The following is a 27,103-nucleotide window of genomic DNA, read 5'->3' on the forward strand; positions in this document are numbered from 1 at the left end:
ACATCAGTGCCTAACCTCGCAAATGCACTTCTGGAAAAATGGTCAAACATTCCCATAGACACACACATATATAATGTTAACACAATCTGAAGCCTATGTGCAATTTTCCACTGATGTGCAATGCAAATCCTCTATATTCTCATAAATGAAAATACTTCTTCACTGCTGTGCAGTCCAATATAGTATCTATATGAATCCCACACCCTGTGCAATCAGGAAACTCACAAAAATGTAATGACTCTCTAATATTAGAAAGGTCTTACGTCGCTTAATAAATTCCTCGGTGGACCCATTCTTGTATACTCTTATCTTCCTCTCACAGTCTTGCCAAAAGATAAAAAAGCTCTGATAGTGTGATATCTTTTTTTAAAATCTTTATTAAACATAAAACCAACATTAAACCAAATGCACCCACTTTTGCATGTGCTAAATATCATACTGGCTACTAGCATATATGCATATATAAAACCCTACCAAGTGGAACAGGATAACTCATTCTTCACTCTCTCAGCCCAGAGAAAGGATCTGAGTAAGTATGTGATGTGGCTCCACCTCCTGATTTGTTTCATCAATATCTGACTTTATTACGGGGTAAAGTCAAATTAATGTCACCCAATGACAAAACAAATAATTAAAAGTGGAAACCGTGCAAATATGTGCATGAAATGAAAATAAGCAGCAAACACAAAAGAGGATATTCTCTCTAATAGCTACCAAAATAGTTATATGTGTTGCACTGTAATAAACTTCCATAAAGTAAAAACAATAACTTAAAAAAAAAACATGTGCAAAAGTTTCACAATCACATAAAAGGTATAGATCCCCTTTTGTGAACAAAATGGGAGGACCTAATATTCCAAACTGAAACTGGAAAAATTAGACAGTAAGTGAAAGATAAACTCCCACAGGGAGATACAAATACAATACACTAAATTAAAGAAGCTATAAGTCCACAGTCAATGAATTAAAGCGGACTTCCACCCAAAAGTGCAACTTCCACTGATGTGCTTCCCCCCCCCCCCAGTGCCACCCTTTAGGGGGGAGGGGGGGAAATGGGTACCTGTTTTTGACAGGTACCCTTTCCCACTCTTGGGAGACGGCGCCGCGGCGCTGTCCCTCAGATGTCCGGCCCCCTTCCTCCCTTCCCCACCGCCGGGCCAATTAGAAAGTGCAGCATACTTCGAGCATGCGCAGTAGGGAACCTGGTTTCCCTTACAACGAATGGCGACTGCAGCACCCGGCAGCCAATCCAAAAATCGCGGCCTCCCTGGACAGGTAAGTGTCTTTAAATGAAAAGTCAGCAGCTACAGTATTTTTCCCCAGCTGGAACACCGCTTTAAACATGTTAGTCTACTTTAAGATAAAAGAGGGAGAAGATGCTCCACAAATTGAATTTTTCTCCTCCAACACCAGTGTTCCCATCACCATTATAGAGATAAGATGCAGGCTTAGCAGATACAAAGGCCCCCTTATGCCGAGTGGCCTAAAAGTGCTTAGCATGCATTACCATAACACAAGCTCTCCACGCTAATCCCAGTCCTATTCACCACCAGTGTCACTTTTCAGGTGTTGGATGAGCTCAACATAGATAGGTGTGTTCATGGAAGGTAACCAGATAAACACTTCTCATAGTGCAAACAGCATAAAAACACTTTTTATTGAAATAAAAAACTGCACTTACAAAGATATATGGGCATGCGCATATAAAAATATCAAACCAGCAATATCGGCATCAAGTTCCAGTTCACTTCCTGTACGTGATGACATCGCAGGGGAGACTCCATCCAATGCATTTCATCATAAAAATATGGCTTCCAAGGCTAGGAGGCCAACCCGCGTCATCACGTATATTAAGAAAGAAAAGCAAGCCTGGTTTTGGCAAAAATCAAGCCTCTATGCGAATACTAATCTGAACTGCCTGACCAAGCCTCGATTTCACTCAACCAAGACTTGATCCGGATTAGGTACAGGAAGTTAATGCCATATTAATATAGATAGGTGGTACATATTACAAAAAAACACATTCCATCCTGGGTGAATTACAAAAATTAGAGATTAAATAAACATAATTAAATAACACCTAAATAAAAAGATGTAGGTGTAAATATAAAATATTCACTGCTCAAAAAAAGTAAAGGAACACTTTGACAACACATCAGATCTCAATGGGGAAAAATATAATGCTTGATATATATACTGGTACTGAAAAGGATGAACCATCATTTGATGGAAATGAAAATTATCACCCTACAGAGGGATGAATTCAAAGACACCCCGAAAATCAAAGTGAAAAAATGATGCAGCAGGCAGCAGACTAGTCCATTTTGCTGAAATTTCATTGCAGCAACTCTAAATGGTACTCAGTAGTTTGAATGGCCTCCACGTGCTTGTATGCATGCCTGACAACATCAGGGCATGCTCCTAATGAGACGACGGATGGTGTCCTAGGGTATTTCTGCCAGATCTGGATCAGGGCATCACTGAGCTCCTGAACAGACTGAGGTGCAACCTGGCGGCATCGGTTGGACCAAAAACATAAAGTCCCAGAGGTGTTCTATTGAGTTTAGGTCAGGCGAGCATGGGGGCCATTCAATGGTATCAATTCCTTCATCCTCCAGGAACTGGCTGCATACTCTTGCCACATGAAGCTGGGCATTGTCGTGCACCAGGAGGAACCCAGGACTCACTGCAACAGCAAAGAGTCTGACAATGGGTCCAAGACATTCATCCTGATACCTAATGGCAGTCAGGGTGCCATTGTCTAGCCTATGGAGGTCTGTGCGTCCCTCCATGGAGATGCCTCTCCAGACTATCACTGACCCACCACCAAACTGGTCATGCTGAATGATGTTTCAGGCAGCATAACTTTCTCTGCGTCTTCTCCACGCCATTTCACATCTGTCACACGTGCTCAGGGTGAACCTGCTTTCATCTGTCAGTGTCATTATTACAGTAACAGTGCATATTTTTGGCACTGATTACTGTAGTAATGTCACTGGTACCCCCAAAAGTGTCAAAAATGTCAGTCAGTGGTCCAATCTGTCTGCCGCAATGTCGCAGTCCTGCAAAAAATCGCAGATCGCCGCCATTACTAGTAAAAAAAAAGATAAAACAATAAAAATGACATAAATATTTCCCGTAGTTAGTAGACGCGATAACTTTTGCGCAAACCAATCAAAATACGCTTATTGAGATTTCTTTACCAAAAATATGTAGCAGAAAACAAATTGGCCTAAAATGTTAAAAAATTTTGATTTTTAATTTTTTTTTTTGGAGAATGTCATATAGCATGTGAAATTTTTTTTTTTTTTTTTTTTAATTTCAAAATTGTCGCTCTTTTTTGTTTATAGCGCAAAAAAAATAAAAATCGCACAGGTGATCAAATACCACCAAAAGAAAGCTCTATTTGTGGGAAAAAAAGGACGTCAATTTTATTTGGGTACAGCTTCGCACGACCACGCAATTGTCCGCAATAATGCAGCACCGAATCGCAAAATAGGGCCTGGTTATTAAGGGGGCAAATACTTCCGGTCTTAAAGTGGTTATAATACACTCAAGTGGAGTTATCCTTAAGGCTGCATTCACACTTGAGCGTAGCGTTTTTTACTGCGATTTTACCGCAATTTTTACCGCGATGTTACCGCGATTTTTTCAGGCGTTTTTCATTGACATCTATCAAAAACGCTGGTAATCAGCCCAAAAAGAAACTCATGTACTTTTTTCAGCTACAGGCGTTTTGCAAAACGCTCAGATGTGAACAGGGGCCATTTAAATGAATGGGGTTTTACTTGTTGGGCGTTTTGGAAGCGTTTCTTTTGAGTGTTTTTGGAGCTGAAAACGCCCGGGTGTGAATGGAGCCTAAGGCAAGACAGTGGGGGAGATTTACTAAATTGGGTGCACACAGAATCTGGTATAGCTGTGCATAGTAACCAATCAGCTTCTAGGTTTTATTGTCAAGCTTAATTAAACAAGCTGAAGTAAAAAGCTGATTGGTTACTCTGCAGAGACGCACCAGATTCTCTGTGCACCAGTTTAGTAAATATCTCCCAATATTCTTTCCCCACTTTATTATTCAGTTAGTGGATTTTCTTCACTGAAGGTGTATCATACATAACCCAACTGCCTTTATCTGTAAAATTATAATTTACAATATGACAACTATATGCCAATTTGAAGTGAAATATAAGACAAAGATGATACTACATGATGCTTGTTACAGTTTTAACAGCATAACTTATGTTTCCAGTGTAACTCTAATAACTGGTTATGGTAAGTGGCAATGACATACAATGCTATTCAATGTTATAAAAAAAAAAAAAAAAATTAGCACATTAACAGACAGTATATTGTCATACTGGTTATGGAAACAATTACATCCAGACTTTTTATTTTTAATATGCCACTTCCCACAATAGATTGCCTTTATATAATAATTCCATGTTATTTCCATATTTAATGACTAGGGTTTATCCAAATCCTAGCCTAATGTGTCACGATCCATTTTGTTATGCATCACATTTTGGCACATGTCACAGAACATTGTTACTTAGAATAAAATAACAAGGACAAGATTTATGACACAAAGAAAAGGTCACAATATAAATCAAACAGAAAATACAATTGTTGAAGTGGTTAGAGAGCCTCTGCCAGCTATTTTCAGAAAATTCCTTTGGTATAAAAGTCCACAAAAGAATAAATAGCGGTTAGAAACTAACAGCCATTATACACAACAAAAATCCACTGGAAATTGGCTTCCTATAAAGAACAATTCAACAGTTAGCTTGTGATACTACATTTTATTGAATATTTGGAAAACAAAAATACAATATAGTATCACATACAGTATATAAAGCCAAAAGGTCAATAATATATGAAAATGCTTTAAATTTTTAAGCCCATAAATTTAGGGAATATTCCAAATGTGAATATAAGATTTTATGAGCAACAACTTTCAGTTTTTATCTTACAGTGTCCTACTGGACCTCTCTTTCTCAAAAATGTCCATATTAAAAGTGGAACTAAACCTTCCGTTAACCGTTTACGAAAATAGTTTCATTCCTGGCATGCTGTGAATGATAACTGTCGCAGTTACATGTGTTCTCAACTGAGCTGTCAAGCCATCAAATGGCTGGCGCCAAAACTGATCACAAGTGCAGCATCATGGCAAATGCAGATCAGAGGCTAATGGCACCTTCTTTGGCTATAAAGGAAAAAATCGTTTAGTTCTGCTTTAAGATAGCTCATTGCCAACGGTAACTGTAGAGGTGGAACCCAGAAAGGCAAATGTTTAATTCACAGCAGCAAATCATATTCCAGATATTGCAAATATCCTATGTAGGAAGGAAAAAAGAACAAGGATTCGTATTGGATGCTATTGAAATAATCTTGCCTTTCCCCAGATTTAACTCTGGAGGCTCACCTTAACATAAAAGTAGCCCCTATTACATAAAGTAGGCACCACCAAATGCCTGGTTGTGGGCAGAGTGCCCAGAATCCTCAGAATCCCAGCTCTCTGTTCAACAGTTATGAACTACACAGCTTCTGAATGTCTATCTATTAGATTTGGGTTACATGATGTGTTGAATGGGAGGATCAATCTTATTTCTGACCCTCCAGTTCAGCAGAGATCATAAAACCACATTTCTAGGTGTCCTAATATTTTATGGTAGCACAGCTTTAACCTAATTTTTACCAGGGTGCATTTTATTGGTGGCCCTTTATTTAGCTAGTGCTGTTTAGAAACACCTGCTAAGTGTTAAGTACCAAGCCATCATTAAACAGCTCAATACACAGACACAGTGTTCTGAGCTGATCTGAGGGCTTGGTACCTTGTGATCACTGTGATTGATCATCACAGTGATCACATGCAGATGTTTAAAAAAATCTCTCTGGCTGATTAATGTACACTGGAGGGATATCACTAACAAACTTTGCAGTTGATTTCCACTGTGTTGCTCTGGAAAACCTTGTCTTTTGGGTGCTCATTCAAAATAGGAGTGTCTGCAAACCCTTAGAAGTATTTAACTCCCAGGGAGTATCTCACTAAACCTAAAATTCCTATTGCTGGGGATGTCTAAAATGGGTATCTTCTGGAGAAATCAACAAGCCAATCACACAAGCAAGAAATTACATTTCCAGATTACCATATTGCATGGAATCTTACAAAAAATTACATCTCTGCAGATTAAAAACAAAAGGTAATTTTTAATAATCATATTTTCAGTCTACACCTCCTCTCTGGGTCAGCTGATAGCCTCCCATGGCTTCCAATACCATCTCTATGCTGACGATACTCAAATCTACTTATCCACCCCTCGGCTCACTCCCTCAGTCGCCTCTCGTATTACTAATTTACTAGTAGATATATCAGTATGGATGACAAACCCCTTCCTCAAACTCAATCTATCCAAAACTGAACTTTTCCTCCACCACATGCCCCTTCCCCTGATCTCTCTGTCATAATCAATGGCACTACTATCAGCCCATCCCCGCAAGCCAAGGTCCTAGGTGTTGTCCTGGACTCTGAACTCTCCTTCAAGCCCCACATCCAAGCACTGTCCAAATCTTGCTGCCTCAACCTCTGCAACATCTCCAAAATACGCCCCTTTCTAACCAATGACACAACAAAGTTCCTAGTTCACTCCCTGGTCATCTTGCGCCTTGACCACTTCAATTCCCTTCTCGCTGGCTTACCACTACATAGGTTAGCCCCCCCCTACAATCCATCATGAATGCTGCTGCCAGACTCATCCACCTTACCAATCGCTCAGTGTCTGCTATTCTGCTCTGTCAATCCCTCCACTGGCTCCCGCTCACCCAACAAATGAAATTCAAAATCATTACAACAACTTACAAAGCCATCCACAATTTAGCCCCCGGTTACATCACTAACCTGGTCTCTTTATACCAACCTAATCGCTCTCTTCGTTCCTCTCAAAACCTCCTGCTCTCTAGCTCCCTCATCACCACCTCCCATGCTCGCCTCCAGGACTTTTCCAGAGCCTCTCCAATCCTATGAAACTCCTTACCCCAATCTGTTTGATTATCTTCTAAACTCTATTAGCTTTTAGACGATCTCTGAAGACCCTCCTGTTCACGGAAGCCTATCCTACCTACACCTAACACTCTACTCCCTTTTCTCCTTCAGCTCATCCCCTACAGTTATTGCCTTTTGTTTCGCTTGAAGATTGTAAGCTCTAACGAGCAGGGCCTTCTAAGTCCATCTGTATTGAATTGTCTTGTAACTTCCCTCATATTGTAAAGCGCTGTGCAAACTGTTGGCGCTATATAAATTCTGTATAATAATAATAATAATAACAATAAATTACAATATGGCTTTTGTAGCAATTGTATTGTGTATTATATATAATTTGTTTTATTTGCTATATATTTTTTTAATGAAGGTGAAGTTACACCTAAAAATGTTGATCTTATATGTATTATCTAATGTTATCTCAAGTAACTAACTGCGTTGTATTATTAGAGCCTCTGCACCAGAAAAAAAAATGGGTCACCACTTATTAATTTTCCCTCCTACAACAATCATTTGAAAGTTCAATAAGACCTAAAGAATTCAGTTCATTTGAGCTTTATATTGTCATCCAGGGTCACATAATGCACATTCCAGTTCAAACTTATAGCACGATTAAAGCAGTTGAATAACAGAGCACTTACATGCAAACTGAGGGCATTTTATAACACGTTCATGGAAACTGGAGATATTATGTTTCAGATGCAAGAATTTAAATTAAAACCCCAAGCATTTGTAAAAAAAAAAAAAAAAAAAAAAAAAGAGAAAAATACTTTTAATGGCTCCTATATGTTTAAGGCTCCATGCACACAGGGCGTCATAAAAACGTGCTCCAAAGCTGTTTACTTGACGCCGGGAAACAGCAGCTGTAAAAACGTGCTTTCAGTAGCTTTTTCAATTAGCGTTATTGCACGTTTGGCCACAGTAGCTGTTAGCAGCGTTTTTTCTGCCTCCATTCAAAATCAATGGTTCCCTATGGGAGCCGATTGATTTGAATGGAAGTCGCACTGCAGGTCGGATCAGGGTGATCCGACTTGCGGCGCGACTTGCGCTGTGAGAATCTTGAGTGGGAACTCCACGCCAAAATGGGGAAAAAAATGGCGTGGGGTTCCCCTCCAGGTTCCAAACCAGGCCCTTCGGGTCTGGTATGGAATTTGAGGGTAGCCCCACGCCGAAAAAACAGCGTGGGGTCCCCCCCAAAATCCATACCAGACCCTTATCCAAGCATGCAGCCCGGCATACCAGAAAAGGGGAGGGGACGAGCGAGCGGCCCCACCCCCCCCCCTGGATCATACCAGGCCACACGCCCTCAACATGGGGGGGTGTGGGTGCTTTGGGGCAGGGGGGGCTCTGCACCCCCCCACCTCAAAGCACCTTGCCCCCATGTTGATGAGGACAAGGGCCTCATCCCCACAACCCTGGCCGGTGGTTGTGGGGGTCTGCGGACAGGGGGCTCATCGGAATCTGGAAGCCCCCTTTAACAAGGTGGCCCCCCAGATCCCGGACCCCCTCCCTATGTGAATGGGTATGGGGTACACTGTACCCCTACTCATTCACCACATAAAAGGCAGTGTATGGAAATAACGGCAGGAGACGTTTTGGAAAGTTTATTAAAAATCTTCATCCGGCTCTTCTTGTCTTCTCCTCTCCGGGGGTCTTCTGCTCTTTTGCTGTCCGCCCTTCTGCTGTCCTCTCTTCTCCTCTTCGGGGGTCTTCTGCTGTCCGCTCCTCTCCGGGATCTTCTGCTCTTTTGCTGTCCGCCCTTCTGCTGTCCTCTCTTCTTGTCTTCTCCTCTCCGGTCTTCTGCTCTTTTGCTGTCGGCTCTTCTTCTTCCTCCGGTCCTCCTCCGACGACGTCTCCGGCGATTATGCCGGTCTCTGGTCTCTGCAGCTTATTATATAGCCATTAGGGGCGTGGCCGCCGGATGACGTCATCAGGAGACCACGCCCCCTTGTGTCACATGTGGCACAAGAAGGGCGGACAGCAAAAGAGCAGAAGACCCCGGAGAGGAGCGGACAGCAGAAGACCCCCGGAGAGGAGAAGAGAGGACAGCAGAAGGGCGGACAGCAAAAGAGCAGAAGACCCCGAAGAGGAGCGGACAGCAGAAGACCCCCGGAGAGGAGAAGACAAGAAGAGCCGGATGAAGATTTTTAATAAATTTTCCAAAACGTCTCCTGTCGTTATTTCCATACACTGCCTTTTATGTGGTGAATGAGTAGGGGTACAGTGTACCCCATACCCATTCACATAGGGAGGGGGTCCGGGATCTGGGGGGCCCCCTTGTTAAAGGGGGCTTCCAGATTCCAATGAGCCCCCTGTCCGCAGACCCCCACAACCACCGGCCAGGGTTGTGGGGATGAGGCCCTTGTCCTCATCAACATGGGGGCAAGGTGCTTTGAGGTGGGGGGTGCAGAGCCCCCCCTGCCCCAAAGCACCCACACCCCCCCATGTTGAGGGCATGTGGCCTGGTATGATCCAGGGGGGGGTGGGGCCGCTCGCTCGTCCCCTCCCCTTTCCTGGTATGCCGGGCTGCATGCTTGGATAAGGGTCTGGTATGGATTTTGGGGGGGACCCCGCGCTGTTTTTTCGGCATGGGGCTACCCTCAAATTCCATACCAGACCCGAAGGGCCTGGTTTGGAACCTGGAGGGGAACCCCACGCCGGTTTTTTCCCCATTTTGGCGTGGAGTTCCCCCTCAAGATTCTCACAGCGTAAGTCGCGCCGCAAGTCGGATCACCCTGATCCGACCTGCGGTGCGACTTCCAATCAAATCAATAGGCTCCCATAGCAGCAGCGTCAGACGTTTTAACAGCTTGACGCTGCAGCTCCAGAACGTACAGTTCCTGGGTTTTTTTTGGAGCTGTAAAACTTGGAGCTCCTAAAAGCTCTATGTGTGCATGAGGCCATAGAATAACATGGATGGGCGTTCTGCAGCTGCAAAAAAAAACGTCTGACGCTGCTAACAGCAGCTCCCAAAACGTCCAGTGTGCATGAGGCCTAAATATTACTTATTAGTGATATTAAAGGTTTGTTTTTGTTTTTTTTCAATAACAAACATGTCATACTTACCTGCTCTATGCAATGGTTTTGCACAGAGCAGCCCTGATCCTCTTCTCAGGTTTCCCCGCCAGGGCTCCTGGCTCCACCCCCTTGACCAGTACCCCCAATAGCAAGCCGTTTTCTATGGGGGCACTGGTGCGTGCTTGCTCCTGAGCCCCATCTTTGGCTCACTAGCTGTGATTGATAGCAGTGGCAGCCAATGGCTCCCACTACTATGTCTCAGCCAATAAGGAGAAAGACCCAGGAGAGCCAAGGCTCCCGTGCTCATCGCTGGATTGAGAAGGAGCTCAGGTGAGTATTGGGGGGGGGGGTGGGGGGAGGAGCACACATAGGGTTTTTTAACTTTATGCATAGAATGCATGAAGGTAAAAAACCTTCAGTTTTACAACCACTTTAACATAATTTTAAATTGTGGTATGTGTAATTAGCTATAAATATTTGCACAGCAGGAATCCCTGCACTGACTGCTCAAATGACACAGAATGGGCAAAGACACAGACTTTTGTCTGCAGCTCTGGTGTTGTCATGTTATGATATTGGATTATGATGGAGGTATTAGGTGTAGATAGTTAAGTAAAGCTGGCCAAACACTAGTAGAATTTTATTTGAAGAATTTAGTTTCTTTCACTTTAACAACAATTTTCTAAGCACTAGTGAGGTCAAATCTATGTTTTCTTTCAACTGCAGTAATTAGAAAATTTTAAAAGCAAGATGGAAAATTTTTCTTCAACAAAATAATTTGTAAAAGCAAATACATGCTTTTGAACTACATTTGTCAAATCATCAAATGTATAGTCAAAAATCTACTAGTGTATGGCCAGCTTAAAATAGTTTGTTAAAGTGGACCCTGCAGTAAAATGAAATGTCTGTTTTTTAGGTCTCCTCTTACTTGCAAGGAAAAAAGTTAACGTATCTATTTACCTTTCCCCTATCTTCTGCGTTACAAGATGTGGTCTCCTACCTTTCTAGCAAGCTTCTCGGGGAACAATGAATAGCCCAAATCTCACGACTACTCAGTCCAGTGTAAGAGCATCTGCTCACAAGATTTCTGCTCCTCTGCATTTCTTGGGATCTTGCTGGCAGGAGCATGATGTCTCCCGTGCACACAGAAGATAATGATAAGGTAAGTATATAATGCTTTTTTGTTTTTCATTTTTTTTACAGGTGCCTTTTTTAACCTCCCTGGCAGTATGATTCTTTTGGATTTTAGGTGCTGAAAGCGGTACCATTATTTTGCATGTAATTCTTGTGAATGAGCACCCCAAAAGAACTGTATACATTTATTATATATTATATATATATATATATATATATATATATATATATACATATATATATATATAATGTATACAGTCGGTTTGGGCTGCTCATTCACAAGAATTACGTATATATATATATGTATATATATATATATATATATATATATATATATATATACGTGTGTGTGTATATATATATATACGTGTGTGTGTGTATATATATATATATATATATATACATATATTTACATAAAAAGTACAGTAAAACTGCAGGAAAGGGCACTGGGGGGCAATGTAATGTGATTTTATTTTATTTTGAATGGTATCAGTGTGTTTGGTGTGTTTTACATTTGAATTTGCCGCCGGTTCCACACCCCCCCCCCCCCGGCGGACGTCACGTCGCCGGAGACGGAAGCCGGGGGGCTCGCAGACGATCGGGAGGAAGCTCCGCCGCCGCATACCGCCCACATTCATTGCTGGATCCCGGAGAAAAGGTAAGTAAAACCTCTTCCAGCATCCAGCGATCTTCCTAGCGCTACCCCGAGTGTGGCTCGGGGGTTACCGCTTTTGGCTCTAAAATCTAACCCCGAGTCACGCTCGGGAATACCGCTAGGAAGGTTAAGTGATATTAGGTAGAAATTTTGCAGAGATAGGAAACCTGAACCTAACAAGAAGACCTTGTTGAAAGTTATCTTAGAGGTTAGCTTAGTTTCAGGTACTAAGTCAACAGATTCAATAAAAGTTTACTAGTAGTAGCCTCAATCTTATTATTAGAAACTTCTTTAACTCAATATCTACTCCCAGTCGAAGCATTACTGAAGCATTATTCATATGAAGTTTTGAATTCTCCTGCACCCACTTTGACACCTTTAGGCTCCATGTACACGGGACGTTGTTAAAAGTCCCTTTGAATGCTGGAATTTTTAGGACGTTTGAAACGTCCGTTCGGTCGCGTTTGTACCCGCGTTTAGCGGGCGTTTAGCGGCGTTTGCGTTTAGAACCATTCCTAGAGGTCAAAAAAAATGATTCCCCTTTAAAATGGAAAAACGCCGGGAAACACACGTTCGAACGCAAATAATTGCGTTCTAAAAACAGTCCCTGAACGCAACTGCCTGCAAATGACTGTAAACGACCTTGTGTACATGGACAGATAAGATAAAATGTAGATGGGTTCAGGGGCTTCTGAAAAAAACGCCCAACTGCTCCTAAACGGCCATTTCCAGCGTCCCGTGTACATGGAGACTTAGGTCTCTGTCTGTGGTCCTCTATTGAACTTTATGACTGACAGAGGTTATTGTGGAGCACACCACATACCAACAAATGATTGGAGTGTATTTTTGATCTGTTGATGTGTAGAGCTGAGATGACATGCATTGTGCACTGGAGTAACCCCCGTTTATAATAGAGAGGAATTGAGGGCCACAGGAAATTACTGACAGCTTTTGAATTCGGCACAAAACAGTAAATGTGAAATGTCATATAAAATTTATAGACCTTGTGAATTTGGGTAAAGGTATTTGCCCATATCTACATTTAATTCCAAACAGAATTCCAAAAGACACACAAGGTGAAAATATACCTTTTATAGTTTCATACTTTATACTAAAATGTACCTTTTTAGATATAGGCTTTTTAGTTTTGTTCAAATTTTACACTGCATATTCAGGCACTGTCAATATTTCTCTACCTCTTTACTTAGGGAAATTGAGGTTACTGAATATGTTATCAGGTCAAGAATAAGCACAGCCATTTTTGACTCTGCAGGTTGGAGTTGCAAAATAACATACATTTTAAATGCTGTAAAAGGTTCTATGTCACGATGTGTTCCTTGACAAAGAAGCTTGATCTAGCCTCAAAACATGGGTGTTATGCTGCCCTGAATTGGCCCTTACCAAGTGCATAAATTGAGTTTCTGAAGTTGTCAAGCATTCAGATATGCACCAATTAATTTTAATTCTGCACTTTAGGCTCTCCAGGTGGATAAACCTTTTAGAATGGCACTTTGGGGTGAAAGCACAGGCTTTTTTCTATTTTACTATTCGTTTTGCTAGATGCTTAACCATGTCAACACTTTTTACCATGTTTATATTATTTTATTTTGCAATATTTTATTTAAATATAAGTTTTGGCTTCTGTGAGGATTTACGAGGTGTCTGTTAACAAGAGCAGAAAATAACACCATCTCCGGTAAAAATAGAATAACTTGTGGAAAAAATAATTCATGAGAAATAAAGGCTTATGAGAGCTAAATAGCCATTAGAATTTAGACCAATATATTATTTATGCATGTGAACAGCTGTATGAGAAAATTATTGGGAGATAAAATTTCAGACACAACTAAAAGAATTGTATACAAAAGTAAAGTACAGATCCTCAGATACAGTTTTCTTGTTTTTTTTTTAGTACAGTATACACAGAAGTTATATAGTTAAAATATATGGGAATCAAGCTTTACTTTTCATTAGGAGAATGATTAAACCCTTACAAAAGTGTCCCTATTTAAGTGATCTTTCCCCTCTTTCTACTTGTTTGACAGGTAATAAGGGACCCCCCCCCCCCTGCCCCCACCACCACCACCACCACCAATTCCTTCAGTTTCATGGGTGCCACATTTGCATTCCCCACCCCATGGGGACACAGGCAGTTATAAAAATTAATTTCTTCCTCTGAGCAAAAAAGGTTCTAGTACTTCTGTGAGAATTGTATTGCTCTCTGTGTCTCCTTACTTTCTTTTACAGTTGTCAGCACAAGGACACAAACAGCATTTAAGCACCTGAGGAAATTGGGAGGTAGGAAATATGTGTTAAAACACTTCAAAAAGGTTTCTAGAATGTGATTCCTACTTCTTGCTCCTCCATGTTCAAAGTAAGTGATTTGCTATGAATCATATAGCAGGAGCAACAGTCAAAATGCAGTGTCATTGGACAAGTGTCACTGAGCAAATATAAAGTAACAATGCATAATTTCATTATATTCACTATCTCATTCATATGTTGATCAAAGGTCCATAATCTGATTATTACATCAGTTAAAAGTAACTTTACAAGTAAAAAAAGAAAAAAAAATGTTTTTATATGTAATCCCTTAATAATTATAACTTAAATTATAATTAGTCCCAATTAACTCCTTATTATATTTCTCCCCTGAGCTATTATTTTTCTGCAGACAATTTTTTTTTTAGTTTCAATTTTTTTTTATTATTTTTGATTATTGTCTAAACTTTATTTCGTTTTTAAAAATTTGGTTATTTACTCATTCGCAAATAACTTTTCCTTCTTTTGTAACCAGAAAAAAAAAGATTGATTGTAATTATAAAAGAGACAAAATCAAGAAAAAAATTGCACACTTATCTACAGTAACATTCCTTTTTGTCTATAGTTATCAGAGAAAATAAAATACCTTTTGCAGAAACATTTTGCCAGAAAAAGCCATGCTTGTCTTAAAAAACAATCTGGGGTATTAACTAAGCTTCCTATATCAATATAATTTCTCAGAAAACTGTCAGGAGTAGTGTGTGCCACATCAACTAAGCAGATAGACCTAGATTGTTACAAGTCTATCTGTGCCACCTGTGCCAGTTTCAATTTTAGAGTGTGCCTCTAATAAAGAGATGGAATACAGCAGTTTTCCAAAGAGAAACTGAAACAGATTCTCGATTGGTGTGACCTCTTGTATGGGATGTGAGCCCTCTCTCTGCTTGTGCAGTGATTACACTTCATGAGCAGAGCCTCAAGGTTAACAAATGCCCTCATCCCTCCTGCTCTGTGCTGAACGGGGGTTGACTGAGACAGTCAGAAAGATCAAAGCATTCAGCTTCAGCTCTTCTTTTCTCTGTGCTGCCTGTCAAAGACATGGCAGAACGGAAAGATGATCACTCCTAATTAACAAAGGTCCTGCTTTATTTTTTTTGTGTTGAAGACTCATTGTTAATTCCCCCCTTAATGTGTATTCTTTCATTATCTTAACTTTTGACAATGTTGTCATCAAATAAAAGGAAATATAACATTTTATTTTGGCCCATAAGTAGTATACAGGTTTGAAAAATTAAGTGATTAAAACCTCACTCTGTCCAATGGTCAGAAACAGAAAAATGCTATGGCTGGAGTTGAGCTCTGAAGAAACCCTTGACCTTGTTAATTCAAACTGCAGACACAGACTAGACACTTATCTTTGCAAAAGCTCAGATATGCATAAATCTTTATCAGCAAACCAGTCTCCTGATACTTCTATTCTCATCTGTGAATGCGACCATGTCCAGAACATGGACAGCGGATGTCTAAAGCAGTGTTTCTCAACTTCGGTCCTCAGGGCACACTAACAGGCAAGATTTTGGGCATTACCTTGGGGAGATGCAGACTAGATTACTGCAATCACTGAGCAGCAAATGATATCACCTGGGACGTATTTCAGTTTTCTTGCAAACCTGGACTGTTAGTGTGCCCTGAGGACCGGAGTTGAGAAACACTGGTCTAAAGGATTGGAAAAAATTGCATTTAATATCTGAGTCCGCCTACATATTGTTGCTGCAGTATGTTGGCTATGGCAGGAGGGCAACATCAAAACGGGAGTTTAGAAATATTCACTTTTAATTATAGCATGCATGCCAGCAACAGCTGTGTAATCTCAGCAAAGAATAATCTTTTGGGAAGAAGAGAAGGTGCAGTGCCCTTGAAAAAAAAAATTATGAAAATCGTAAATTTAAGTATATATAAATGATCTGTATTCTGGGTTCCAAAAACGAAAGATGTTATAATACACTGTTTTTTTTTTTTTTTGTATGAAAAGAAAGGCTAGGTATTGAAAAGAAACACAGCAGCCTTGCCCAAAGCAATCAGTCAGATTCTGACTCACTTTTACTAACCTCTGCCATGGAGTTAGTGATAGTGGATTTAGTGGAAACATAAGATGTAAATCTGCTGGGGATAGTAATATTGATGATAGTTATGAAAAAGATCCCTCTTATGACCAGGAATATTTTTTTTTACTGGTTTTATACTACATCACTGAAATATCATGTTACAATTTTTATTATATCATGTAATATGCAAGTGAATTTTGCTAATTTTTCAGCACGGATCAGACTTTCTTGTGAAAATACTGTATATCTAAATGTTGCCAGCCCCTTCTCTCCCTTTCTCTCCCTAGAAGAGCCATTTCTTTCCTAGAAGGCTTAAAAATGTTTTAATGTGCTTGACAACAACATATTAAAAACAGAGTACACTGGATAAGAACAGAAGAACATTTTAATAAGATTAAAGAGAAAAAAAATATATTGCACTTAAAAATCCATTAGGTATAGCTGGTGAATCACATTAACCTAGGCAGTACCAGATTACCAAAGAGGCAGAGTAGGCACCAGCATAAGGGCCCAATGCCATTTTAGTGCCCCCAGACAATGGATCAAAATAATATTGATTTGATCTTAAAATAAATTTACAATAAAGCTTTCTTAAATTGTTTACAGATAGAAAAAGTGAATCAATTCAAAGTATCAAAAACTTTACATCTATAGAGAAAATACTGTATTTTTGTACTGTACCAAATAACAACCTAAAGTACATAATCCATCAGGTTCACATTACAGTTTGCCTCTTAAAAGCTCATTTTCTTTCAGCTGTCAGACATTTGGTACAACCTACGTTTGTGTAATGTACAGTAGTGATGGTCATTTCTATCTAGCGGCCAACATGTACACTACTTAGTTCAATGTTATTCCAAGAGAGTGCTCGCTTGAGAAACCTCCAGAAACCTGTGAGGGGGCCCCAGGGTTTCAATTGTCTAGGGACCTCCACAGAGTTTAATCCAACACTGATCCTAGGTGTCTAAGGAGCTATCCTTTACCACAAGTGCTCAACCCCTTAACAGCCAACAATAGGGGAAGCTGATGGCAACCATCAAATAGGCCTAATGTCATTAACCAAGTTCTGTCTGTGGATGGAAACTGCTAAGTATGCAGAAATAGCACAAGAACTTCAAACCCCAGACCTTCTGCCGCAAATATGTTTTGGGGCTTCTGCTATTTTGTGACCTATTATGGTAGGTTGATCTTGGGTGAGTGTTCGTTTTATCTGTTCCTATGAGCAACACCTCATTTCAATGTATAGACAAGAAGTAAACTCACATACAATATCTATTTCTATCTATCTATCTATCTATCTATCTATCTATCTATCTATCTATCTATCTATCTATCTATCTATCTATCTATCTATCTATCTGTCTGTCTGTCTGTCTGTCTGTCTGTCTGTCTGTCTGTCTGTCTGTCTGTCTGTCTGTCTGTCTGTCTGTCTGTCTGTCTGTCTGTCTGTCTGTCTATCTATAAAAACATTTGTTTGTTCAGTAAGTGAGAGCAATTAGCAATAGGTGTGTGGATTGTTCAGTGAATCCTAGAAGTCAATCACTTTTCGAATTAGCGTAGTCCGATAAGGACAGATTTATGATGAGCTTTATAGGATTACTCAGTTACTTTGAGCATAATTGTGTTGGATATGGCTATTGGTATTTATAGGTTATATTGTACACATAGAAAAAAATATTTTCTGTGCTAACTGCAAAAAGGTATTTGTTGTTGAGTTCGTTGGGAGACACAGTGTCATGGAGTTGGTGTTGTGTTTGCCAGGGATTTAACAAAAGAAAATGGAACTATTTTTACCCATATAAAGTCCTTCTCTTGGTTGAGGGGCACAGTATATTCATACTGCATTCTGCTATGTCTTTCCAGGAAAAAAGTGAAGCTATGCATTACCTTACTGTTTAGTATCACAGTTGAAAGGCATGTAAAAAATCTTACCGTTGTCATTGCCTTGCCTGATCTCTTCTGCTGTTCGGTCTATCAGCACGTATAGTGACCATACTACACATGTAATGGCAATTATGTGAAATGATACAGAACAGACTATTTTCCGCCGCTCACTTTTTGTCATCTGTAGCTTTTCCCACTGAAATGAAAATAAAGGAAAAATGACAGTTACTATGACTTGAAATGTTAAGAGATAACAAGCCATATCTGGTTGAACAGAATATGTTATCTTCTAACTATTTTGTTATTATGACATGTGAGTCTTGCCGCAGTGATTATGCTGGATCTTTTAATTTTTTGTTATTACCGTTTAAAAAAAGACCATATATTTCTTCCAAAACAAGTGAAATTTAAAAGGCTTAGTGGTGCCTTCAGAGATGTATCTTAGTCAAGGTTCTAGTTTTGATTTGAAGAGGAACTGTCTCAAAGGTGCTCTCTGGATACTTACATACCATTGAACCTTCCATAGGGATCCAAATGTGAAAAGTCACAGGCTGTCAGTCAATGATCTGTTTCCATTATATTTCCATTATATATTTCCATAATTGCACCACATTACAATATAGGTCCATCAAACCTACATACTAAAATGGCCTTGCTACCCTTTCTGGAACAAAACATCCGATTTGCTATGTTTTTAAAATCACAATTTTTTTACTAAGATTGACAGCAAGCCATGCTTTTAGACTACTTCAAAACAGGGCATGGTGTCCTATATAATTACTCATGCTAGTTTAAATCAATAATAACTGTGTCTGCTCTTACCACAACTTCTGAAATCAACCTTAGCTAAATTTGCAAAATTAGAGAAAAGAATGAGCCAAACGCCACATATCAAACAAAACACATTTACAAAAACATTGTTTAATTTTATTTAGTTACATTGAAATTCTGTATCAATTAAACTAGCAAAAAAAAAAACAACAACACATGAATACAATACTATACACTCCTAAAAGCATCTAAAGCTAAATTATCCCTACCAGACATGCCTCTTTATCAATATTATATTTTTATAGTGAAATCCATAATAATCCCAGTATTATAAATCGAGTAGACAATAGTCAGATGAACTCAGGCCACAACCTCTCTGAGAAAGCCCTCACAGAGAGGAAATGCATCAGTGACTGTGTCCTGATGTCTTCCCGTCCTAGGCATGCCCTGCTACATCCGATGTGCAGTAGGTGATTAAAAGCCTGGCAGCAGGAGCTCAAAGATACGCCTATTTTATGTACTGAATTTCAATCTAACTAAATAAAATGAGACAGTGTTTTTGTAAATGTATTTGGTTTCATATGTGGTGGCCAACCAGTTAACCAACCTGCAGAATAGTTTTTTTTTTCTTGGTCCTTAGAAACCTGGTGCTCTCAGCTGAAGTACATTTACCCCTGTTTCTATACCAGTGATATATTTTACTGTATATGCATATTAATATTCTTGTTTGACAAAGGAAGTGTATTGCGCCTAATCGATTTGGTTCATTCCAAAATAAGTAATCTTGTGCCACCAACAGCTTTGTTTTGACTTAGTAGATTTGCAAGACGACATATACAAGCAGGTGCTCCTAAGAAATAAGTTTACTCTGTTGAAACCAAACTGATGATACCATCACTACATCTGAAACCTTAATTAATTATATATACTGTATATTGTGCATTATTCCAGAAGTGTGTCCTGGACAGCTTTCCCCCCACTATTTGGGTTTTTGTCCCTTTAAGACAGAGTTCAAGAGACATTGTTAGTATTCATGCAGAGGCATAACTACAGGGGTTGCAGGGGTTGCGATTGCAACCAGGCCTCATGCTCCAAGGGGGCCTGTGCGGCTCCCCTGTACACCTGGATAGGAGGGGCGGCACCGGTGGGGGCAGCATGTAGAGAAATCACTGTCCACCTCTTTCCTCCTGTAGCTGCGGGAGGAAAATGGAGGAGATTGGTTCCTCTGTATGCTTTACCAGCTCCTTCCTTTTCTGAATGGACAGAGTCATAGCCAGTGACATTGTAAAATATAAAATAAAATGATAAAAAAATAATACAATTAAAATACCAAAAAATAAAAACTACTGACACCAGTGAGTGAACTTCCAGGATCGCCAAGGTCACACTTGCGACCGGGCCCTGGCAATCCACCACCGTAGGGAGGCCCCAAGATGGCAGGAAGGGGGCCCACTGCAGAACTTGTGAAAGAGACCCACTGCGGGACTGTAATAAAGGGCCCCGCAAGGAGAGTAAAGGGCCCCAGGATCAGTGGGAAGAGCCCCAGGCTTGAAGGAAAGGGGCCCGGGCCCGGGGTCCGGGGGGCCCTTCATGGTTTCTTGCATCGGGGCCCTGAAGGTTCTAGTTACACCTCTGTATTCATGGATTCTCACACATGCAGGGTTAGGGGTTCCGGGGTAGTCTAGTCAGAGGAGAGGGCTGATTTTCAGGCTTGGTAAGTCCTCTTTAGGGACCTAGAAATTGGAGCTTCTGACAGACACCATGGGTGGGAAGAGAACCTCTAAAGCTACAGGGACTCTAGTACTGAAGGAGTTGAGTCACTTCCAAAGATGTCTTGAAAAACAGCAGGAAGCAAGCAGCAGTAGAATGGTTCACAGCTGTGAACAAGGGTGGACTCCCTGGAGACTTAAGGCCCGTACACGCGTAGCGATTGTCGGCCATAAAAATTCGGCCAAGGTCCGATCGGCTGATTGTCGGCTTGTTAGTATGATGCTTCCGACAACCGACTCCGACTTTTCGGCCGAACAGAATCTGGTGTGCAGGCTTTAAATTTTTTGTTGGCCAACACCAGAACGGCCGATTGTTCATCAGTCAGTACAGATTTCGGCCGACATACAGCAGATGAGCAAGACTGGGCATGCTCAGAGAAGAAAAAACACAGGGAAAGTTAACCATCATATGACATCACTTCTGCAGTCGGCTGTTGTTGGCCGACAAAATTTGTGTGCAGTCTTTAGCACTTTTCAACCGACAGGACAGCACCGGACAAAAAACGGCCGATCGTTCGGCCGACAATCGCTACGGCTTAAGACTAGTGAAAAACATTGGGATAGAAAAAGGCGGGGCTTTGCGGGCCAGTGGGAGTAGAAGGATCAGAACCAGAACCAATTGTAAAATCAAAGATACATTTTATTCATATAGCAAGTAAAAAACAAGCATGGATTACCATGCATGTATGATAGCAACAAAATAACATACAAAATTGTTAAAATCAAAATCTAACGTCACTGTTTGTATAGAAACATACCCCAAAAGGGATTAGAGCGAAAAACAAAGCCTGTGTAGGTGGATGATGGGTCTCAAGCTGAATTCGGTCACAGTAGGTCCCCAGCAAGCCGGCGCGTTTCGCTTAAGGCTTCCTCAGGGCCTGAGAGACCATAACAGACCGATGTTTCCTTTTTGAACAGTGACTTGAGTTAAGCGACAGGGCTGTAGCGATGCATAAGCTGTTCGGAAGATAATACCTCCGTATTCACCATACAGAATCTATATAGGCATCAAAGGAAAATCTCTTGCATTAAATCCGATATATTGGGTCCCAGCTGTGTCATCCAGGCACATTATCCAGGCACATCCAGGCACATTATATGGACCCACAGTCCTGGGCTATCCAAGCCCTCTGTATTGTCATATGCTCACCAGGCAGGCGGTGAGCATATGACAATACAGAGGGCTTGGATAGCCCAGGACTGTGGGTCCATATAATTGGAATAGATGTTCGTATAGGTCTGATTTACCTGCCTGAAGCACCCTTCAGTCTGAGGAGAGGTCAACTCTGCGGTCATTTAGGACAAGTTTGGGGATATACCTCCTACAAACTACACAGAGAAAGGTCCCTTGAGCCTGGCTTAAGCTAGTGCAATATAAACACTAGATTGATTGTATCTGGGGGTGAACGCACATATGGATGAATAAACCAGGAAGAGGATATTTACTTGCTGAGGGGTGACTATACCCCAAGACGCTCGAATGGAGCCATCTTTAGCAGCTTTGACTTTGATGACACAGCTGGGACCCAATATATCGGATTTAATGCAAGAGATTTTCCTTTGATGCCTATATAGATTCTGTATGGTGAATACGGAGGTATTATCTTCCGAACAGCTTATGCATCGCTACAGCCCTGTCGCTTAACTCAAGTCACTGTTCAAAAAGGAAACATCGGTCTGTTATGGTCTCTCAGGCCCTGAGGAAGCCTTAAGCGAAACGCGTCGGCTTGCTGGGGACCTACTGTGACCGAATTCAGCTTGAGACCCATCATCCACCTACACAGGCTTTGTTTTTCGCTCTAATCCCTTTTGGGGTATGTTTCTATACAAACAGTGACGTTAGATTTTGATTTTAACAATTTTGTATGTTATTTTGTTGCTATCATACATGCATGGTAATCCATGCTTGTTTTTTACTTGCTATATGAATAAAATGTATCTTTGATTTTACAATTGGTTCTGGTTCTGATCCTTCTACTCCCACTGGCCCGCAAAGCCCCGCCTTTTTCTATCCCAATGTATTTCACTAATCTTCTACAGGGGTAAGGGCCTATTTTACACGGCAATTTTTTGTCTACATACGGCTTAAGACTCTGGTTTTACTGAGCTCCTGTGGCTTGTATTGTACTCCAAAAACAAGTAGGAACCTTAAACTCCAGTGTGGGACTGAGAGACTGGTGGTGAGTAGAGATGTATAGAACTGTTCGCCGGCGAACAGTTCCCGGCGAACTTAGCATGTTCGCGTTCGCCGCTGCCGGCGAACATATGCGATGTTCGGTCCGCCCCCCATAAGACATCATTGAGGCAAACTTTGACCCTGAACTTTACAGTCAGCAGACACATTTCCAGCCAATCAGCGTACCTCCCTCCCACACCCTCCCACCTCCTATAAATAAGCAAGGGCAGCATCCATCTTAGATCATTCTGAAGCAGTGTGTGTAGTGAGAGTAGGGAGAGCTGCTGCTGCTGCTGTTAAGCTAGGGACAGTTAGTCAGTGTTCCTGGTCTTGCAGTGTTCTTGGTCCACTACTGCTGTAATATCAGCACCCCAAAAAGCCCTTCTAAGGGCTGGTATTTGTGTTTTTTTTTTTTTTTTTTTTATATATATATATATATATATATATATACCTAGCGTCCCCAAAAGCCCTTTTAAGGGCTGGTAATTGAGTTGTTTCTTCATATATATATATATATCTATATCTATCTAGTGTCCCCAAAAGCCCTTTTAAGGGCTGGTAATTGAGGATTTTTTTATTTATATATATACATATATATATATATATAGTGTCCCCAAAAGCCCTTTTAAGGGCTGGTAAGGTAATAGATTTTTTTCTTTATATATATATATATATATATATATATATATATATATATATATATATATCTATTGTACACTGCAGTTGCCTGCCCGCTGTGTGTGAGAGGCCACAGACCTACCACAGACTGTACTGTGTGCACACCACACTCATTTCGGGTGGCACAGGCACAGTACCTGGCATTTTAAAAAATATTTTTTTTTCCTCTGTCATAATTGCAGTGAGTGCTGTGTCAGGTCCACAGAGTGCACTGTACCCACTGCAGTGCACTGCCCACCACTGATATATATACGTTGGCACAGCATCTTGTTGCAATAAATTGAAAAAAAAAATATTTTTTATTATTGCAGTTGCCTGGGCTGCCAGTGACTGTCAGGTCCACAGAGTGTACTGTGCCCACTGCAGTGCCACTGTGTGCCCACCCACCACTGATATATAAGGTGGCACAGCAGCTTGCAAAGTAAAAAAAATATATATTTTTTTTTAAATTGCAGTTGCCTGGGTGCCAGTGACTGCTGTCAGGTCCACAGAGAGTGTACTGTGCCACTGCCCACCCACCACTGATATATAAGGTGGCACAGCAGCTTGCAAAGTAAAAAAAAATATATATATTTTTTAAATTGCAGTTGCCTGGGTGCCAGTGACTGCTGTCAGGTCCACAGAGAGTGTACTGTGCCACTGCCCACCCACCACTGATATATAAGGTGGCACAGCAGCTTGCAAAGTAAAAAAAATATATATATTTTTTTAAATTGCAGTTGCCTGGGTGCCAGTGACTGCTGTCAGGTCCACAGAGAGTGTACTGTGCCACTGCCCACCCACCACTGATATATAAGGTGGCACAGCAGCTTGCAAAGTAAAATAAAATATATTTTTTTAAAATTGCAGTTGCCTGGGTGCCAGTGACTGCTGTCAGGTCCACAGAGAGTGTACTGTGCCACTGCCCACCCACCACTGATATATAAGGTGGCACAGCAGCTTGCAAAGTAAAAAAAAATATATATTTTTTTAAATTGCAGTTGCCTGGGTGCCAGTGACTGCTGTCAGGTCCACAGAGAGTGTACTGTGCCACTGCCCACCCACCACTGATATATAAAGTGGCACAGCAGCTTGCAAAGTAAAAAAATATATATATATTTTTTAAATTGCAGTTGCCTGGGTGCCAGTGACTGCTGTCAGGTCCACAGAGAGTGTACTGTGCCACTGCCCACCCACCACTGATATATAAAGTGGCACAGCAGCTTGCAAAGTAAAAAAAATATATATATATTTTTTAAATTGCAGTTGCCTGGGTGCCAGTGACTGCTGCCAGGTCCACAGAGAGTGTACTGTGCCACTGCCCACCCACCACTGATATATATGCCTGCAAGAGAAAAAGCCAGCCGCAGAGAAGCCGTATTCCTGAAAATATAAGAAAAATGCTTTTTTTTAGGGGTTCTGGACATGCTACAGAGCTGAAACTTGACAGGTACACTTTTTAGACCCCCCAGACACTAAATACAAAAAATGACATGCCTGCCTAAAAAAATGCCCGATAAATGCCTGCAAGAGAAAAAGCCAGCCGCAGAGAAGCCGTATTCCTGAAAATATAAGAAAAATGCTTTTTTTTAGGGGTTCTGGACATGCTACAGAGCTGAAACTTGACAGGTACACTTTTTAGACCCCCCAGACACTAAATACAAAAAATGACATGCCTGCCTAAAAAAATGCCCGATAAATGCCTGCAAGAGAAAAAGACAGCCGCAGAGAAGCCGTATTCCTGAAAATATAAGAAAAATGCTGTTTTTTAGGGGTTCTGGACATGCTACAGAGCTGAAACTTGACAGGTACACTTTTTAGACCCCCCAGACACTAAATACAAAAAATGACATGCCTGCCTAAAAAAATGCCCGATAAATGCCTGCAAGAGAAAAAGACAGCCGCAGAGAAGCCGTATTCCTGAAAATATAAGAAAAATGCTGTTTTTTAGGGGTTCTGGACATGCTACAGAGCTGAAACTTGACAGGTACACTTTTGTGACCCCCCAGACACTAAATACAAAAAATGACATGCCTGCCTAAAAAAATGCCCGATAAATGCCTGCAAGAGAAAAAGCCAGCCGCAGAGAAGCCGTATTCCTGAAAATATAAGAAAAATGCTGTTTTTTAGGGGTTCTGGACATGCTACAGAGCTGAAACTTGACAGGTACACTTTTGTGACCCCCCAGACACTAAATACAAAAAATGACATGCCTGCCTAAAAAAATGCCCGATAAATGCCTGCAAGAGAAAAAGACAGCCGCAGAGAAGCCGTATTCCTGAAAATATAAGAAAAATGCTGTTTTTTAGGGGTTCTGGACATGCTACAGAGCTGAAACTTGACAGGTACACTTTTGTGACCCCCCAGACACTAAATACAAAAAATGACATGCCTGCCTAAAAAAATGCCCGATAAATGCCTGCAAGAGAAAAAGACAGCCGCAGAGAAGCCATATTCCTGAAAATATAAAAAAAATGCTGTTTTTTAGGGGTTCTGGACATGCTACAGAGCTGAAACTTGACAGGTACACTTTTTAGACCCCCCAGACACTAAATACAAAAAATGACATGCCTGCCTAAAAAAATGCCCGCTAAATGCCTGCAAGAGAAAAAGCCAGCCGCAGAGAAGCCATATTCCTGAAAATATAAGAAAAATGCTGTTTTTTAGGGGTTCTGGACATGCTACAGAGCTGAAACTTGACAGGTACACTTTTGTGACCCCCCAGACACTAAATACCAAAAATGACATGCCTGCCTAAAAAAATGCCCGCTAAATGCCTGCAAGAGAAAAAGCCAGCCGCAGAGAAGCCATATTCCTGAAAATATAAGAAAAATGCTGTTTTTTAGGGGTTCTGGACATGCTACAGAGCTGAAAATTGACAGGTACACTTTTTAGACCCCCCAGACACTAAATACAAAAAATGACATGCCTGCCTAAAAAAATGCCCGCTAAATGCCTGCAAGAGTAAAAGCCAGCCGCAGAGAAGCCATATTCCTGAAAATATAAGAAAAATGCTGTTTTTTAGGGGTTCTGGACATGCTACAGAGCTGAAACTTCACAGGTACACTTTTTAGACCCCCCAGATGCTAAATCCAAAGAAATTTTTTATTTTTATTTTTTTTTAATTTTTCCAATAATTGGCTCTCTATCAAAAAATTATAATTTTTAAGAACTTTTTTTTGCGTGATCCCTCTCCGGCATGCCACAGTCCAGGTGTTAGTCCCCTTGAAACAACTTTTCCATCACTATTGTGGCCAGAAAGAGTCCCTGTGTGTTTTAAAATTCGCCTGCCTATTGAAGTCTATGGCGGTTCGCCCGGTTCGCCGGTTCGCGAACATTTGCCGATGTTCGCGTTCGCCGTTCGCGAACCGCGAATTTTAGGTTCGCGACATCACTAGTGGTGAGCCATGTTGTAAGGTTTTCTTATTACCAGCACTGTGAACTGTTTGTTTTACTGCTGCTGAAGAAAGCCATTCTGCTTTGAGAGAATAATAAAGACTATTTACTTTTACAAGTGGCCTGACAGTGATCTCAGGCTCCCCGTATGAGAATATTTGTTTGCATGTGTTAACTATAATTATTGAAGTTGTTTGTTTTAACATCAAATGACAGAATACGCTTTATTTTCCTGCATAACAG

At 40.8% G+C, this 27,103-nt stretch overlaps 1 protein-coding gene across 1 annotated transcript in view; it reads right to left on the bottom strand.

Annotated features, from left to right (window-relative positions):
• MARCHF1 (membrane associated ring-CH-type finger 1) overlaps positions 1-27,103 on the bottom strand; it is a 524,379-nt gene that overhangs the window by 88,338 nt on the left and 408,938 nt on the right. The window contains exon 6 of the mRNA XM_082260062.1: positions 18,140-18,287. Within this exon, the coding sequence (XP_082116188.1) occupies positions 18,140-18,287 (148 nt within the window). The remainder of the gene's footprint in view (positions 1-18,139; positions 18,288-27,103) is intronic.

Source organism: Pelophylax lessonae, assembly GCF_965119305.1.
Source record: "Pelophylax lessonae genome assembly, chromosome: 1".
Classification (NCBI taxonomy): domain Eukaryota; kingdom Metazoa; phylum Chordata; class Amphibia; order Anura; family Ranidae; genus Pelophylax; species Pelophylax lessonae.